At 41.5% G+C, this 17,075-nt stretch overlaps 1 protein-coding gene across 1 annotated transcript in view; it reads left to right on the top strand.

Annotated features, from left to right (window-relative positions):
- Positions 1-16,422, top strand: part of LOC132888096 (protein jagged-1b) — a 145,154-nt gene extending 128,732 nt beyond the window's left edge. The window contains exons 8-14 of the mRNA XM_060924084.1: positions 2,774-2,887; positions 5,907-6,020; positions 8,758-8,871; positions 9,233-9,279; positions 14,665-14,832; positions 14,914-15,064; positions 15,171-16,422. Coding sequence (XP_060780067.1) covers positions 2,774-2,887; positions 5,907-6,020; positions 8,758-8,871; positions 9,233-9,279; positions 14,665-14,832; positions 14,914-15,064; positions 15,171-15,625 — 1,163 coding nt within the window. The 3' untranslated portion in view covers positions 15,626-16,422. The remainder of the gene's footprint in view (positions 1-2,773; positions 2,888-5,906; positions 6,021-8,757; positions 8,872-9,232; positions 9,280-14,664; positions 14,833-14,913; positions 15,065-15,170) is intronic.
- Positions 16,423-17,075: the final 653 nt, after the last annotated feature.

Here is a 17,075-nt window from a genome sequence, read left to right as displayed (position 1 = left end):
AGATTAATCATGCTTAATATTGATTCTCAATCATCAAAGAATAATTTTATGAGCCAGATTACAATCATACATGAGCATTTGATGTGTTATGAGTTTTTATTTGGGCTGTATTGATTTGTTTGGCATCGATTCCTTTCTGTTTTCTGTTCTTTCTGTTTACTGTATCATATGTGTAGCTGTGCTATAAACATTTTTACACTGTCATTTGTTTGGTCACTGTAGCTTTTATTCCAGTGCCAAGTCAAGTGCGCGTCTCATTTTCTTTTTTTTTTTCTTTAACTGTATTTTCTGTTCTGTTGAAAATGGATTGAGATCTCAGGTCTACATCACCGTAAGCTGAACGCTCCCAATAGTGCCACCTTTGGTAAACAGATCTGAGGGAAGAGAGATCCTTAAGATCCTCGTTAAAGCTATAAAACAAACTCAGGATACCCTACCCAGATTAAGGTTACTGAGACCTACCACTGGAGCGAGACGTGGGGGCCGTTTCTGCAGCTGAAGGCGTGGAGGCTGGGCCACGCATGAAACCTGGTTGGGCCCAAACTGGTGATGTGGAGTCATTTTGTGGGCTTACCATCTGGACGGGGGTCAGATGCAATACCAGTCAGGCAGCAGGCATGGACAGTAATGGACAGTTTTACATGGACTCAACTTAAGGCCCGGTCCAACAATAACTATAACTACAATTATAACGATAACTATAAATAAATCGGGCCCTTGTAGTTTATGTGGTCAGTGCTCACACCAGACCGATAACGATACCTATAGCCCAGGCTTGGGTTTATCCGTATCAGTGAGATTGCTTCTGGAGCCATTTTTCCAGGCCTGGACCTGATCCGATAAAACATCTGACCAATCGTTTACATGTGACGTTGTCTGAGCATGTGTTGTTTTTCCCAGGGATCTTTATACATCCTTGTTGCGTCATGAAGTCACGGAATACAGATTCACAGAAAATAAAAAATATAATACAAAGCACGGATCTTTTATTCATGGATGTGTGATATTTTCCGTGAAATATCACATATGAATAGTAAAGATACAGGGCGGCACGGTGGTGTAGTGGTTAGCACTGTCGCCTCACAGCAAGAAGGTCCGGGTTCGAGCCCCGTAGCCGGCGAGGGCCTTTCTGTGTGGAGTTTGCATGTTCTCCCCGTGTCCGCGTGGGTTTCCTCCGGGTGCTCCGGTTTCCCCCACAGTCCAAAGACATGCAGGTTAGGTTAACTGGTGACTCTAAATTGACCGTAGGTGTGAATGTGAGTGTGAATGGTTGTCTGTGTCTATGTGTCAGCCCTGTGATGACCTGGCGACTTGTCCAGGGTGTACCCCGCCTTTCGCCCGTAGTCAGCTGGGATAGGCTCCAGCTTGCCTGTGACCCTGTAGAACAGGATAAAGCGGCTAGAGATAATGAGATGAGATGAGATGAATAGTAAATGAATAAAGGCAACATATAAATGCAGGTAAGATTTTTTAATTATGAACTTTGGCAGTCCAAACATGTAATTGTTTTAGACTTCTTAATTTTTTTTTATCTATGATGCATCATCCATATGAAATCGGTAACCAATCTGTAATATACTGAAACGTCCGTGTCCAATCCCTAAATTATTAGCATCCATGATGCACCCGTATTAAAATCCGTAACCACTCCGTATTTTATATCCTTTTTTATTATATTTCCGTAATCTGTGACCTATCCATGTTTTGTCAACCACTGGAGTGTGCGCATGGGTTGTTTTGAAGTCAGTACCGTATGACCTGGAATAATGTGCTACTCCTTGGAAAAAACTTCCATGACTATTCCTAAGTTATTGACCCGAGTGGCAGGACCAACCTGGATTATAGTCGGGATTATAGTTGTGGCGTGACTGCTCCAGACCGGAACTAAATTCAGACATAGGTGTAGTTATAGGTATAGTTATAGTTATCAGTGTTGTGGGACCGGGCCCTTATGTAATGGAAATGTGCCTTGGGAATGTGGACTGTCCCTTTGCTGCTGAGGAAAGAGCCTGCATTAGTGTTTGAGATGGAACGGTATGGAGTAGATACTGTATCATCAGCCTTAAATCCATACACACTATAGGCCCCAGGCTCAACCTTCTCAACTGTAGGTGTTCTCCGTCCTCCTCCGAAGTTCCCACAGGAGAGGAAGTGACCATAAATTGAACTCCTTGTGTAGCAGGAACAGTTGAGAATAAAAGTTTATTAATAGTTCCAAAGTAAAGTCTGCCAGAGGATGTAAGCCATTGCAAGTTCAGAGATGAAAATACTACTGAGAGAAACAACAAAGAAGGATGACTTCGAGGTCGAACAGAATAAGAATCGAATCGAAGTTCGAACAGAATAAACCACCAGGGTTGTCTAGGATTGCGTGAATTCAGTTCTTCCTGGATGTGGCAATGCTGAGGTTATTTATTTGTACCCTGCGTGTTAAAGGACATTCTGTGAGATCAGGATTTGCTTCCTTAATTACGTATTCTGGTTGAAGTCTTATCTAATCGGTTAAATGAGGAGTTTTCAGAGCATGGCCAAAACAAGCAGCATCCCAGTGGGATGATTCACTATTTAAGACAATGAAGAGAAAGACAAGATTGTACATGCTGTGAATAATAAATGGAATCCTGACATAAAATGTGTTTGAGATAAGATGATAAAGCTTGTCAAATGAAACAAATGGTATGTTAAGTGTATCTTGCTACTGAGCTACTGCATTTAGAAACAGACAAAACAGTGACAGTTCTGTTTAAGGTCTCTCTCTCTCTCTCTCTCTCAGTGGAGCATGCATGTCTTTCTTCTCCATGTCTGAATGGAGCAACGTGTAAAGAAGACCAGACAGGCTTCAATTGCCATTGTGCAGATGGCTGGACCGGACCCACCTGTGCACTTGGTACAAACACATGCATTCACATACGTACACACACGCGTTCACCTGCATGAACTGTCATCAGTGCTAATCAGGAGCAGCTTCCATGCCCATTGTAGAGTCCAAACAAGACTACACCAAAATTCAAGTGGAAGACAATCCCCCCACACACACACACACACAGATTTACAGGCAGGATAAGCACTGATTTGATGTCATTACTGTTTATCAAAGCAAGAATTGTGTGTGTGTGTGTGTGTGTTAAGTAGTTGGCGACTGGCCAAATACTAAAATAACTCATCATGAGCTTCAGTTAATCTAAACATACTTACAAGTTAGATTTCCTTCCTTCCTTTCTGGCATCTCCAATTAATAAAACCCAATCAAGTGTGATAGTGGTAACTGCAATCAAATTAATTACGCTTCAGGTTTCACAGTTGATTTTCACATTCGTATGTTTAACTGCGTTCTTGTGAATCTCACTGTGAAAGACGCGTCTAATTTGTGCTGGTCTTTAAAAAAAAAAAACAGGCACTATTTTGTTTCTATAACACTTGATGATAATAATAATAATAGGGCGGCACAGTGGTGTAGTGGTTAGTGCTGTTGCCTCACAGCAAGAAGGTCCGGGTTCGAGCCCCGTGGCCGGCGAGGGCCTTTCTGTGCGGAGTTTGCATGTTCTCCCCGTGTCCGCGTGGGTTTCCTCCGGGTGCTCCGGTTTCCCCCACAGTCCAAAGACATGCAGGTTAGGTTAACTGGTGACTCTAAATTGACCGTGAGTGTGAATGGTTGTCTGTGTCTATGTGTCAGCCCTGTGATGACCTGGCGACTTGTCCAGGGTGTACCCCGCCTTTCGCCCGTAGTAAGCTGGGATAGGCTCCAGCTTGCCTGCGACCCTGTAGAACAGGATAAAGCGGCTAGAGATAATGAGATGAGATGGTGCCTTTCTCACCCCCAAGGTCGCTTTACAATTACAAAAAAAATAAAAGGCCGCCAAAATGAATTGCGTAATCAGAGATTTTAAGTTGAATCAAATGCTTATATACAAACAATTAAATTGTATACAGTACATTGATGTCTATGTAAATGAACTGATTTGATTTAGCTTATTTCTATAAGAGGAAAATGTAATACTAACCAAACACTTTGGCTCCATGTGCACGGGCTGTAGTACAGGAAGTACAGTGGTTTCCGTCCACACTGAGTGATCAGAGAGGGCACTACCCACTCCCGCACAGTTTAGGGTTACAACTGGGATTTGAATATTGAGCAAAATAACCTGATTCGTGATCAGGAAGCTTGAGTATTGTTTTTGTTGTTTTCCACTACTTTACTCCCTTTATATACTACATTACTATAATTCATTCATTCATTCATCTCCATACTGCAAAAAATGATATCTTAGTAAGTGAAAATATCTTGGAGAGTTGAAACGATCTAGCATTTCCTATTTGAAGAATACAAGACACCAATTCTGAGATTATTAAACCTAGTTCTAGATTGCAACCAACTTATTCTAAGATGTCAAGTAAAAAAATATGTCCATGCAGCAAGATCATTTCACTACGATTTACAGTTTTCAATTTTTTTGCAGTGCAGAAACTGTTTTCTCAAGGTCAGGGTCATAGTGCCTTTGACCAGGAATACTGGGCTTGAGGCTGGAAATCATTTTAATGGGATGCCAGTCTATCTCAGGGCACCATGCAAACACACATTCACACACACATTCAAATCTAGGGGCAATTTAACATAGCGAATACACCTACCAGCATGTTTTAGGGAGGTGGGAGGAAACTGGAGAGTCTGGATGAAACCCAAGAATATCTCACATGAGCACACAGAGTAACCCGAGCTCAGGATCAAAGTGGAGCTGTGAGGCGGAAACACGACCCCCTGCACCACTGTGCTGCCTTGCCAACTACTTCAAGCCTTTCCCAGTTTGCTTACGGTGAAGGCATAATAACCACCGCACGCACACACACACTGTTACAGAAATACACAAATACATCTGGGGCACTCTAATCTCACATCTCTTACAATGTAAAAGATGCTGTGCAGATTATGAAACCACAATTCTCATTCAACAATTTTTTTCGTAGGATTGAGTCAATATTATTGAAATCCTTCTCTACCCCCCCCATACACATACACACACACACACATACAGTCGCTCTCTGTTTGACTCAGTCCTTGTGTGTTTGATTTATCACTATTTGCTCTGAATCTACAGACTTTGTTAAAACAGAGGCCTCAGGAACATCCAGTGGCACCCAGTCTCAAAGCATTCATTCTGTATGCTATAACTCCACCTGTAGCATTCAGACACATAAAATAATAATAATGATAATAATAATAATAATAATAATTTCCTCATGGGGACCAGCCAAATGTCCCTACAAGGTCAAAACCATCCAAAACTTGTAGGGATATGGGGGCATCGTGGCTCAGGTGGATAAGGCGCCATACCATAAATCTGGGGACCCGGGTTTGATTCCAACCCGAGGTCATTTCCCGATCCCTCCCCGTCTCATTTCCTGTCTCTACATTGTCCTATCCAATAAAGGTGGAAAAAGCCCCCAAAAAATAATCTAAAAAAAAAAACTTGTAGGGATATTTAGTCCATACCAAGAGATTTAAAAAAAAAAAATCGCCCAGCCACCCTCTCCACATCAAAACACACACACACACAGAGTCTCAGTGATACGTTTACAGGCACAGTTTCCTCAAACCACTCATGCATGTAATAAGCCTACCTTCAGGTGTTATACACGTAAGGGTCTCACACACACACATAATCACACTTATATTCAGAAAGCTAATAAGGTTCTTCAGGCAGCACTGAACATTATCATAAGCACATATTCATATCATTATCATATTCATATTGAAGGATTGTTAGGTTGGCTGACTGTATTGTGACTTGGTTAAATGAGACAGTTACAAGCGAATGCATAAACCACCTTCTTGCGTATGGTGATTAGATATTGAGTTTTGGTTTCATAATTTGATTTTTTTTTTTTACTGGCTGGTTTGTTTTACGCAGCTGTACTACACTGTGACTCCCATCCATGCGGACGTGGGGCCACATGCCTAGAGACCGCCCAGGGCTTCCAGTGTCTCTGCCCACCAGGCTGGACTGGCAAGACCTGTCAAATAGGTAAAACACAACACACACACACACATAAACATACCCGTATATATCCTCAACCTCTTATCCACTCTCTATAATTAGCCGTACGTGCCTGTGCATGCCTGTGCCGCCCCTTTCTTATTAGTCCGTGCTGTCTCCTACCTGCTTGTTCTTGTCTAAGCCTGTTCATACCCGTCCTTAACTGTTTTTACCTGTGCCCACATGTCCCTCACCGTATATACCTCAGTGGCAATCCACCACAAAGAAGCACCAGAGACAGTCATGGGACCAAAACCAAATAACCTGAATCTATGGAGCTGTAAAATAAACGCTGAACATACAGTAGTGTGTGACAATCCTTATTATTTCCTGGTAATAATATTATCTGACGTGTGGTATGCTCCTCATATTGAGACACTGCTCCATACAGACAGCAACGTTACCATTGGTTAGAGCTGAAATGATTAATTCACTCATTGAAACACAATTCTATTAGGCTAAGTAAAATTTAATGTGAAACAAGGAAAAGAAAAAAATTATAACATTAAAATGATAGTGACCAGTAGTTGGGCTCTTGCTATCTGCTGTATATGGCCCAAAAGGGTGTGTCTTTTGTTGGTGTTGTTGTTTTTTAAGAAATATACGTAATTTATGACTGTTATTAAACTATTATCAATCATGAATATGCATAAATAGTACACGATATGATTCAGCTCTTATTTGTTTTGGAATAAAGTTATTTACAGAAGAACGTGTCTTAATCGAGAAAGAAAGTTATGTAGATTATTAATTTCACATTAAATTTATACACAAAAATATCTATATCTACAGACTGTCTGTCTATTTATCTAATATTGTACATCACTCTATTAATCAGCTATATAATTAACAGTTATTCCACGAAATCGAGTCGTACGTGAGCTGATAGCCGACGAGCCGCGTAGCAATGAGTCGGCTATAAGCCATGTACGACGAGATTGTATTCTTTTATCTATTTCTGTTTCTTTTAAATACTTTATAATTTGGCGGGGTTTTCTTTTCAAGTAGTGTTTTTATTTCATCCTTGGTTGGTTCAGCAACACACTCCACCATTTTGTTTTTCTCTACTCACGGTATATCAGCTGATAGCCTAGTAGTAGATTAGCCGATCAGAGCACGCGATTGCTCATATCCAGCGACTGTGGATAGAATAAATATAGATATATATTAACTAAAAGACTCCTGTAGGATGGTTTTCCCACGACACCAGCGTTTCTTTGGCAGCTCTCTCCATGAACAGGTTTCAGTATAGGGTTAATAGCTCTCCATATTAACTTGGATCAGACTCATTCGTGGCTCAGTGTGCAAGCTGTTTAATTATTAAAGAGGCAGGAATCAGAGTGTTTGGATAGATCAGACTCCGTGTTAAACTGAAGCACATTCAGTCTTGAAAGAATCTCTTTCACACTCTGTTGCTCCTCGTGGCCCATCTTCGTTCTCGTTCCTTGAGGTGTATCGCATACTTAGATGCAGTCGTGTGTCAAAGTGACATCTCATAACACCCCCACCAGCGTCAACACTTTGAGAGTAATTTATCTTTCAACTGAAGAAGCAACCTTCAATCAGCTACAGTGATATTTATCTCACTGAAATTGTTATCATTGCAGTATTTTCTGAAACTCATGCGTAAACTTGTAATTTGTTTTTTGTGTTTAGAACAGATATCAAACAGACATCGCTTGTCCTTGTACAGCTTGCTAACAGAAACTGCTTCAGGCTCATTTTTATAACTATATAAAATAGTGCTGTGAAAAATGTCGCGTTATTAACGCGTTAACTTGACTCAATTTTAACGGCGATAATTTTTTTATCGCGAGATTAACGCTCTGTGACATGATGTAGGTTTTTCATAAGCTTTTGAAACTGCCAGGAACTTGGAACAAAGACTTTGCAAAAAAAACCCGATAGCAGCTAGACTGTAATGCCCCGCCCCGCACAGCCAGAGTCCTCTGCCCTCCCCAAAGAACCAGCGCGGGCAGGGCGCGCTAGTCGAGATGGGATTTATGGCTCTTTGATGGGATCCGCATCTTTGTGATCCGTTCTTTGAAAAGAGCCGTTCAAAAGACTGGCTCATTTGGCTCTTTTTAAATATTCATTCAGTTTTAAGAAGACAGCGTCTAAAGAAGCCAGATCCCTCTGAACTGTAAACTCAATGCTATCCCAGAAATCCTTCCTGTAATATGCAAATTTGGCCGCCTCTGATTGGACAGCGTGACGCATCAACAGGCAGAAAGTGTAAAAGTACAAAATGTGTTAAGTGAGCTGAAACAGTAAAAATCAGATTCAATGCAATATTTTTCAACGCACAACTTAAACTTAATATAATAGTGTACTTTATATTATAATCAAGCATGTCAAGCCTACTGTCACTGCGTAACCTATCTCTCTGATTAGAGACTAACTCAAACAGTAGATCATTTCACTCATGGTTCTCTTGCTAGCCCCGCTCCGGTGCTCGGCTTAGGTTTCACTTTGCAGTGGCTGTGTCAAGACGTGTTATGCTTTGCAATAAAAAAAAAAAACATTGGTACAAAGCAAGCCAGCCCATTCACTTTTTTATGCTGATAAGAGAATTACAATGGTTTTTTATGTGACAAAAATGTGCGATTAAATTGCGATTAATCGCGAGTTAACTATGACTGTCGCGACATTAATCGCGATTAAATATTTTAATCGCTTGACAGCACTAATATAAAACCTACTTTCTCTTTCTGTTCCCTGTCAGATATGAATGAGTGCGAGACAGGCATCTGTGTCCATGCTCGCTCCTGCCGAAACCTGATTGGAGGATATCTTTGTGACTGCCTTCCTGGATGGGTGGGGCTAAACTGTGACACAAGTGAGTTATACGCACTCTATTACTTCTATCATAATATTCAATCACTTTTTGGTGGACGATCCACATATTCTAAATCTAACAGTAAATCACTGATGTAACAGACATGTCATTGAACAAATATTGAATTCCTAGACTTGTTGGTTTTCCAAGTGTTAACTACTATTTTCACATATTTACCCGATGTCAAACCGTTTTGCTTGCTTTACGAATGTTGGCGTTTAAAACGTCGTTTTAAAAATTCTGCATCCTCTTGTAATAAAGTAACAAAGAAATCTATCAGCTCAGATCTTTGTGTCATTGTGTGTCTGTATCTCTGTACAATACTATCGACTGATTGTGCTAAATATCATTAATTCAACAGGGAACAGCAGCTGCCAGGGCTTGTGTCTGAACGGAGGGCGCTGTGAGGTACGCTCACTGTTCACTTTTTAGCCATCAAAAAACACATTTCCTCTGAGCAACCTTTTAAAGAATTAAGAGTCTCAGAATTATCCACAGTTTTTGAGCGATCATCTGTTCTGCGTTCTCACCACCCTGCAGGAACCATCATGTGTAAAATACGTTAATATTCCTGTAGCTTTTTATACCAGCAGTCATGGATATAAATCAGTTTCATGTTAGAAGTACGTTTATAACAAAACAGTTCCAGTTTGCTGACCATGCCACACTGTCGTGATATAAAACAATTTATTCTATCCATATTCACTGGATATGAGCAATCACGCGCTCTGATTGGCTACTCTACTACTAGGATATCAGCTCATATACGGTGAGTAGAGAAAAACAAACTGGCTGAGCGCATCGAGTCAGATATGTCACTTTGTTATCAAGTATTTAAAAGAAACAGAAATAGCTAAAACTATACACTACCGTTCAAAAGTTTGGAGTCACACAGACAATTTTCTGTTTTCCATGAAAAGTCACACTTTTATTTACCACCATAAGTTGAAAAATGAATAGAAAATATAGTCAAGACATTTTTCTGGCCATTTTGAGCATTTAATCGACCCCACAAATGTGATGCTCCAGAAACTCAATCTGCTCAAAGGAAGGTCAGTTTTATAGCTTCTCTAAAGAGCTCAACTGTTTTCAGCTGTGCTAACATGATTGTACAAGGGTTTTCTAATCATCCATTAGCCTTCTGAGGCAATGAGCAAACACATTGTACCATTAGAACACTGGAGTGAGAGTTGCTGGAAATGGGCCTCTATACACCTATGGAGATATTGCACCAAAAACCAGACATTTGCAGCTAGAATAGTCATTTACCACATTAGCAATGTATAGAGTGGATTTCTGATTAGTTTAAAGCAGCGGTTCCCAAACTTTTTGGGCCGTGCACCCCCTTCTATACTCCAACCAGGTTGACGCACCCCCAGTTCCCCAGTTTCAAAAAACACATGCTTTCTTATAAGGGAAGCATCTTTAATCGTGCTAAATGATAACAAACATCGTTTGCCACACCTGCAGGAAACCACAAAAGTGAAAAAAACAAACACCAAAGCTTTCTTACAAAGGCAGCACGTCGTGCTCGAATGAGAACATCGAATCACATTAACATATTATGCGCTCTCGTATTTGAGTTAGATAGAATTTGATTTGAAATGTAACAGTTTTAAAACGTTGCAACACGATAAATGCGCAAATTCATTCCAAAGGAAGATCACATCGAGGCATGTAGTCTACCAGCCAGATACGGGGAAAATATATGATTTTCATCCGTGTTTAAAACACTAGCAACACAACCCTGTCATTACAAGGTTATGAAAATGAATTGAGAATGAATTTAATTTGCAAAAAAGTTAACATATAATAACAGTAAAAATAGCAATGATAATTATGAACATATGCATTTTAAAGAGATGCAACAATTAAGGAGCATATCAGGAACAGATAAAGAAGAGGATCCATCTGATTGTGACGTGCAGCGCTGGCGGCTCAGTCTGCAGCGAGAGAGACAGACAGACAGACAGACAGACAGTGGGTGGGTGGGTCAGACGGAAATTCCTCCCTATCTGTTGGGGTTTCTCCTCCTTCATCCCTGATTTGTGGTGGCGCATTTAGTTTTGCCGATTTCAACCAGTTGAGCATCGCGAATGAATGAAAGAAGCCACAAACTACTGCAGAACCGTTACGGCGTAGAAGAAGAGTTAAAAATCGCCATTACATTTTTTATCTTGCGCACCGGGGCGGCACGGTGGTGTAGTGGTTAGCGCTGTCGCCTCACAGCAAGAAGGTCCTGGGTTCGAGCCCCGTGGCCGGCAAGGGCCTTTCTGTGCGGAGTTTGCATGTTCTCCCCGTGTCCGCGTGGGTTTCCTCCGGGTGCTCCGGTTTCCCCTACAGTCCAAAGACATGCAGGTTAGGTTAACTGGTGACTCTAAATTGACCGTAGGTGTGAATGGTTGTCTGTGTCTATGTGTCAGCGCTGTGATGACCTGGCGACTTGTCCAGGGTGTACCCCGCCTTTCGCCCATAGTCAGCTGGGATAGGCTCCAGCTTGCCTGTGACCCTGTAGAAGGATAAAGCGGCTAGAGATAATGAGATGAGATCTTGTGCACCCCCTAGTGGCAGCTCGCGCACCCCCGGGGGTGCCCGCACCACACTTTGGGAAACGCTGGTTTAAAGTGATCTTCATTGAAAAGAACAGTGCTTTTCTTTCAAAAATAAATAAATTTCAAAGTGACCCCAAACTTTTGAACGGTAGTGTATATCCCCCCCAGTATCTCCTGTTCCACACTCCAGCCCAGTCGATGGCACCAAACTGCCAAAAACCCTAAAGAAGAAGAAGAAGAAAATGGCGGACCACGTTAAGCCTAGGTCACAACCGGACGTACGATTTTTTTGGCCATGCGATTTTTGGCGTTTCCCAAATCGCTGCGTTTTTTTCGTTCGTGGAGAAAGACGCACGTTGGCCGTAAGTTTGTTTTGCAACCTGAAAAAAATGTAAGCGCCCGTAGAGTTTGTTTGACATGACAAAGAACCTCTGCGGCCGGTCTGCGGCTCGAAAATCAGCACGTCACACGCGCCCTCCATGCGTTTCTAGCGTTTTTTGCACGTAGACCGGCCGTAGGAGCACGTACGGCCAGTTGTGACCGAGGCTTTACTGAACCAGTCGAGGATGACATAAAAACTCTACTCAAAAACAAAACCCAAAAAAATACGAAAAAGCAACAAAATATGGAATAAAAGTATTTGATGGTCAGAACGTATCTTTTTTTATTTTTCAATAATTATTATTATAGTGTTTTGCATAAATTGCTCCTGTCATTTCGCCGGTTTGTTTACATTCTAAGCGGAAATGATTTTGTTGGACGTTTTGTGTAAAGGTTTTATTTATCGAATTTGCAAAAAAAAAAAATGCTCTGTTTCTCAAAATCCAGTGAATGTGGATAGAATAAAACAGTTATTCCACGAAACCGAGTCGTACATGGCTTATAGCCAACTCGGTGCTGCGCGTCTCATTGACTATCAGCTCATATACGACTCGATTTTGTGGAATAACTGTTAAATATTTTAGTAATCACTTCTTAGCTAAACACAGGTTATTAAAGTGATACAAGCAAGTGAGAGCAATTTTGGTCGTGCTGTGAGGCTCCTGTTGACCAATCAGTGAAATTTAGTATCGCAAGCGCCACCTCAGGAATTCCTCAGAGTAGGTCTCAGGACTTACTCTGGAACAGGAACTTATAAAACCAAAGGAACTACAGTCCATAAACTAAAATCACAGCCAGTTCTTCTAGTAGAAACACACACATTGCCTCAGTTATTTGATTTAAACGTGTCTAATGACTAGTTCACAAAGAGCAAAAGGTTGCTTAGAAATGTACACTCTGAGAAAAAGGGTCAAATCATGTGTCCTAAAGGATTCCTCAGTTTATCTCTCTGATTGAATCCTTAAAACTTCTACAACCCCAATTCCAAAAAAGTTGAGATGCTGTATAAACTGGAAATAAAAACAATGCGATAATTTGCAAATCATGGAAACCCTATATTTCACTGAAAATAGTGCAAAGGCAACGTCAAATGTTGAAACTGAGAAATTTTATTGTTTTTTGAAAAATATATGCTCATTATGAATTTGATGTCAACAACACATATCAGAAAAGTTGGGACAGAAACAACAAAATACTGAAAAAGTTGTGTAGTGCTAAAAAAAAATACTAATTTGGTTAATTGGCAGCAGGTCAGTAACATGATTGGGTATAAAAAGAGCATCCCAGAGAGGCGGAGTCTCTCAGAAGTAAAGATGGGGAGGGGTTCACCGCTCTGTGAAAGACTGTGTGGGCAAACAGTGCAACAATTTAAGAATAACATTCCTCAATGTAAAAGTGCAAAGAAATTGGGGATCACATCATCTCATCTCATTATCTCTAGCCGCTTTATCCTTTTCTACAGGGTCGCAGGCAAGCTGGAGCCTATCCCAGCTGACTACGGGCGAAAGGCGGGGTACACCCTGGACAAGTTGCCAGGTCATCACAGGGCTGACACATAGACCACCGTTCACACTCACATTCACGGTCAATTTAGAGTCACCAGTTAACCTAACCTGCATGTCTTTGGACTGTGGGGGAAACCAGAGCACCCGGAAGAAACCCGGGCGGACACGGGGAGAACATGCAAACTCCACACAGAAAGGCCCTCACCAGCCACGGGGCTCGAACCCAGACCTTCTTGCTGTGAGGCGACAGCGCTAACCACTACACCACCGTGCCGCCCCATCACATCATCTATGGTACATAATAGCATTAAAAGATGCAGAGAATCTGGAGAAATATCTGTATGCAAGAGACAAGGCTGAAAACTGACACTGGATGCCTGTGATCTTCAGGCCCTCAGGCAACAGGGCATTAAAAGCAGACACGTACCTGTAGTGGAAATCACTGTATGGGTTCAGGAACACTTCAGAAAACCATCGTCGTTGATTACTGCATCCACAAATGCAAGTTAAAACTAGATATAAACAATATCCAGAAACACCACCACCTTCTCTGGGCCCGAGCTCTTCGCCGACTGAGGCGAAGTGGAAATTGTCCCGAGGTCCGACAAATCAAAAGTAGAAATTCTCTGTAGAAATCGTGGACACCACGTCCTCCAGGCTAAAGAGGAGAGGGACCATCCGGCTCGTTATCAGTGCACAGTTCAAAAGCCAGCATCTGTGATGGTTTGAGGGTGCATTAGTGTGCATTAGCACATATTAAAACTGCATGGCTCCATAGTAAAAGAGTCCAGGTGCTAAACTGGCCTGCCTGCAGTCCAGATCTGTGTCTCATTTAAAACATTTGGTGCATTATGAAGCGCAAAATCCGACAAAGGAGACCCTGAACTGTTGAGCAACTGAAATTGTATATCGGGCAAGAATGGGACAACATTTCTCTTTCAAAACTACAGCAACTGGTCTCGTCAGTTCCCAAACGTTTACAGAATGTTGTTAAAAGTAGAGGTGATGCAACACAGTGGTAAACATGCCCCTGTCCCAACTTTTTTGAAATGTGTTGCTGACATCAAATTCAAAATAAGCATATGTTTTTCAAAAAACAATAAAATTTCTCAGTTTCAACATTTAATATGTTGTCTTTGTACTATTTTCAATGAAATATAGGGTTTCCGTGATTTGCAAATTATCGCATTCTGTTTTTATTCCCAGTTTACACAGCTTCCCAACTTTTTTGGAATTGGAGTTGTATGTAGAACCTTAAAACAGAGTGTTTATTTTAAACTATCAACTCAACCAAGCTTTTTGTCTCCATGGATCTCCTTCTCTGGACCTCACAAACAATATTCTGTGAAATACAGGACTCACATTGTGTATGTTTGCCGGGTTTCACTGGTAAACTCTGCCAGACAGTAGTGGGGATGTGTGACAGCGCCCCCTGTCTGCATGGAGGACGGTGTGAAGAGCAGAATGATGAAGGGAGCGTAGTCTGTAATTGTCCGCCGGAATATACTGGAACTTATTGTGAGGTACGTACCTGGTGTGCATAATTTGTCTTGTCTATTATTATAGTTTTGATAGTTTTACAGTGTGGGTGTTTTTTTTTTCAGACAATACTAGATCCTTGTAATCCCAACCCCTGTCAGAAAGGGGTGCCATGTCACAGCACAGAGAGTGGCTACATGTGTGCTTGTCCGGAGGGTTATTTTGGAAACGAGTGCATAAATCTGAAAGAATTGTGTCATGGGCCACATTGTCAAGGTTAGAGCCTTAACCAGTGATGTAGATAAAGTGATTTTAAAATGAATGGTGATTTTATATTGCATTAATTCTTTATCTTCTGTGTATTGTTATACCTACCTATCAGACACAGCGAATGGAATGTTCAGTGTGTATATGGTGTTACTGGGTGCGTTGGCCCTGTTGGTAGCCGTCGGATGCTCTGCCTGTGCTCTTCTCCTGTCTCGTCTGCACCGTCGCCAGCGTCCCAAACAACAGCCAGAATCCACGCCACCAGATTCCGCCATCAACAACCAGCGCCAGTTCTGCACTCTCATCCGCAACGTAGAACACACTACAGCACTACTCACTCCTGGACAAACTCAGACCCAAACCATTTTGTGTGGTTCTGCCCGACCAATGCTGCAGCCAGAAGAGATCGAGCTGACCCTACCAACCTCACAGGTTCCACCCTCCAACCAGAAACCAGATCAGCCCCTTGTTCTCAAACCCAACCTTGCGCCCAAACTTGACATCTGCAACCGTGAGCGCGAGAAACTAAATCGCTTCCATTATTCTGATAACCAGGAAGTGGAAGCATGACCTTGACCTGACCTTTGGGAAAATGCACTACTACACCTGATCACTCTAAAGCAGCATCCTGCTGCACAACTTTGGCCTTGTATCCTGAAAAAGGTCAGAAGGAGCGAGATGTCTGTCCTAGGAAAGAAATTGCACTCCAGGCAGGAGCTGAAGATGTCGCTGCTGTCAGGTCCAGGATGTAAATGCATATAAAGGCCAAACAGGCAGAGGTCAAAAGGGACAGAGATCTTTTTGAGGCCTAGGACTCTCATTTTTGAATCATGGTTATTTAATTGTATTTGATGTGTGTTTACACAAGTGCCATCTGTATTTCTACACATCTGCGTTTGTGTGTGTGTGCGTGTGCATGCATGATTGTGAATGTGGAGTTTTTAAGAACCGAATCCCACTCGGCCATGCACATGGGTATGTTTTGGAACACCTTTACTTTTCCCTCCCGCAGATAGAATAATGCAAGGAAGAGGCGATATACACCGCGAAATGACTGCAAAAGCAAAGAGGTTGTAGAGGGATGTCTAAAAGAGTGCCACACAAGTTCTAGAGATTAAGACACTATTGTATTTTATATTGCCTGTCTTGTTGCAGCTGTAAGAGATGTATGATTTTTTTTTTTTTTATACTTGGATGTAAATAGCATTTTTTTTGTAAATTTACTGTATATATTGATCTGGAATTTTTGTACGGTGGTTTTCTTTTGGAAATGTCACCATTTTGTCGTCTTTCATCTCCTCTCCTTCCTCTCTGCTGGTCTTTGCTAGGCAGGATGGTTTGCAAATAAAGTACATCTACCAACCCAAGTGTGTGTGTGAGTGTGTATATTGAAACACGGTCACCAAAAGTACATTAAAGAAGAACTGAAGGCAAATTTTTTATGATCAAAATTCTATTTCTCTCATTTTATTAAATATAGGAATGCATTTTTGATCGCTATTTTGTCACTGCTATAGCAAGTTATGAGTGTTTGAAATGTGCTCTGTAATATATCAGTCCGTATGTCAAAGCAATGGGCGTAAACAAGATTCGTCAAGACCTGTGCGAGACATCGTAGGACGGAAGTAAAACGTACAGCGGAAATCAAAGTGACCGACATCTGCCAACGTTGTCAAAAGACGTGCATGCACTCTTTCGAATCAAGCCGTTAGTTTTTGTTTTGATAGCAATCAGGAAAGTTTGAAAAAAAGTAGGCAGTAATCGTCATTTAAACTCGTTTTGGTGCAATATTTCGTTTGGAAAACAGTTTTCAAAATGGTGGCGCTGACACCTGGCTGACGCTTCACGTTTCGAAGTCTCTCACAAGTCTCGTGAAGATCGCGCGGATAAGCGACGCCTGCCGCGGACCAAACGAACTAAATTCGACACGGTTAAAAACTGAATAGGCCGATAAGTATAATATTTAATTGCAATTAGTTGCCAATACGAGTCACAATATAAGGTTACTAAAACCGAAAAT

Source organism: Neoarius graeffei, chromosome 6 (genome assembly GCF_027579695.1).
Source record: "Neoarius graeffei isolate fNeoGra1 chromosome 6, fNeoGra1.pri, whole genome shotgun sequence".
Taxonomy (NCBI): Eukaryota; Metazoa; Chordata; class Actinopteri; order Siluriformes; family Ariidae; genus Neoarius; species Neoarius graeffei.
Note: the sequence above shows the minus strand (reverse complement) of the source record. Positions and strands in the feature narration are given on the sequence as shown.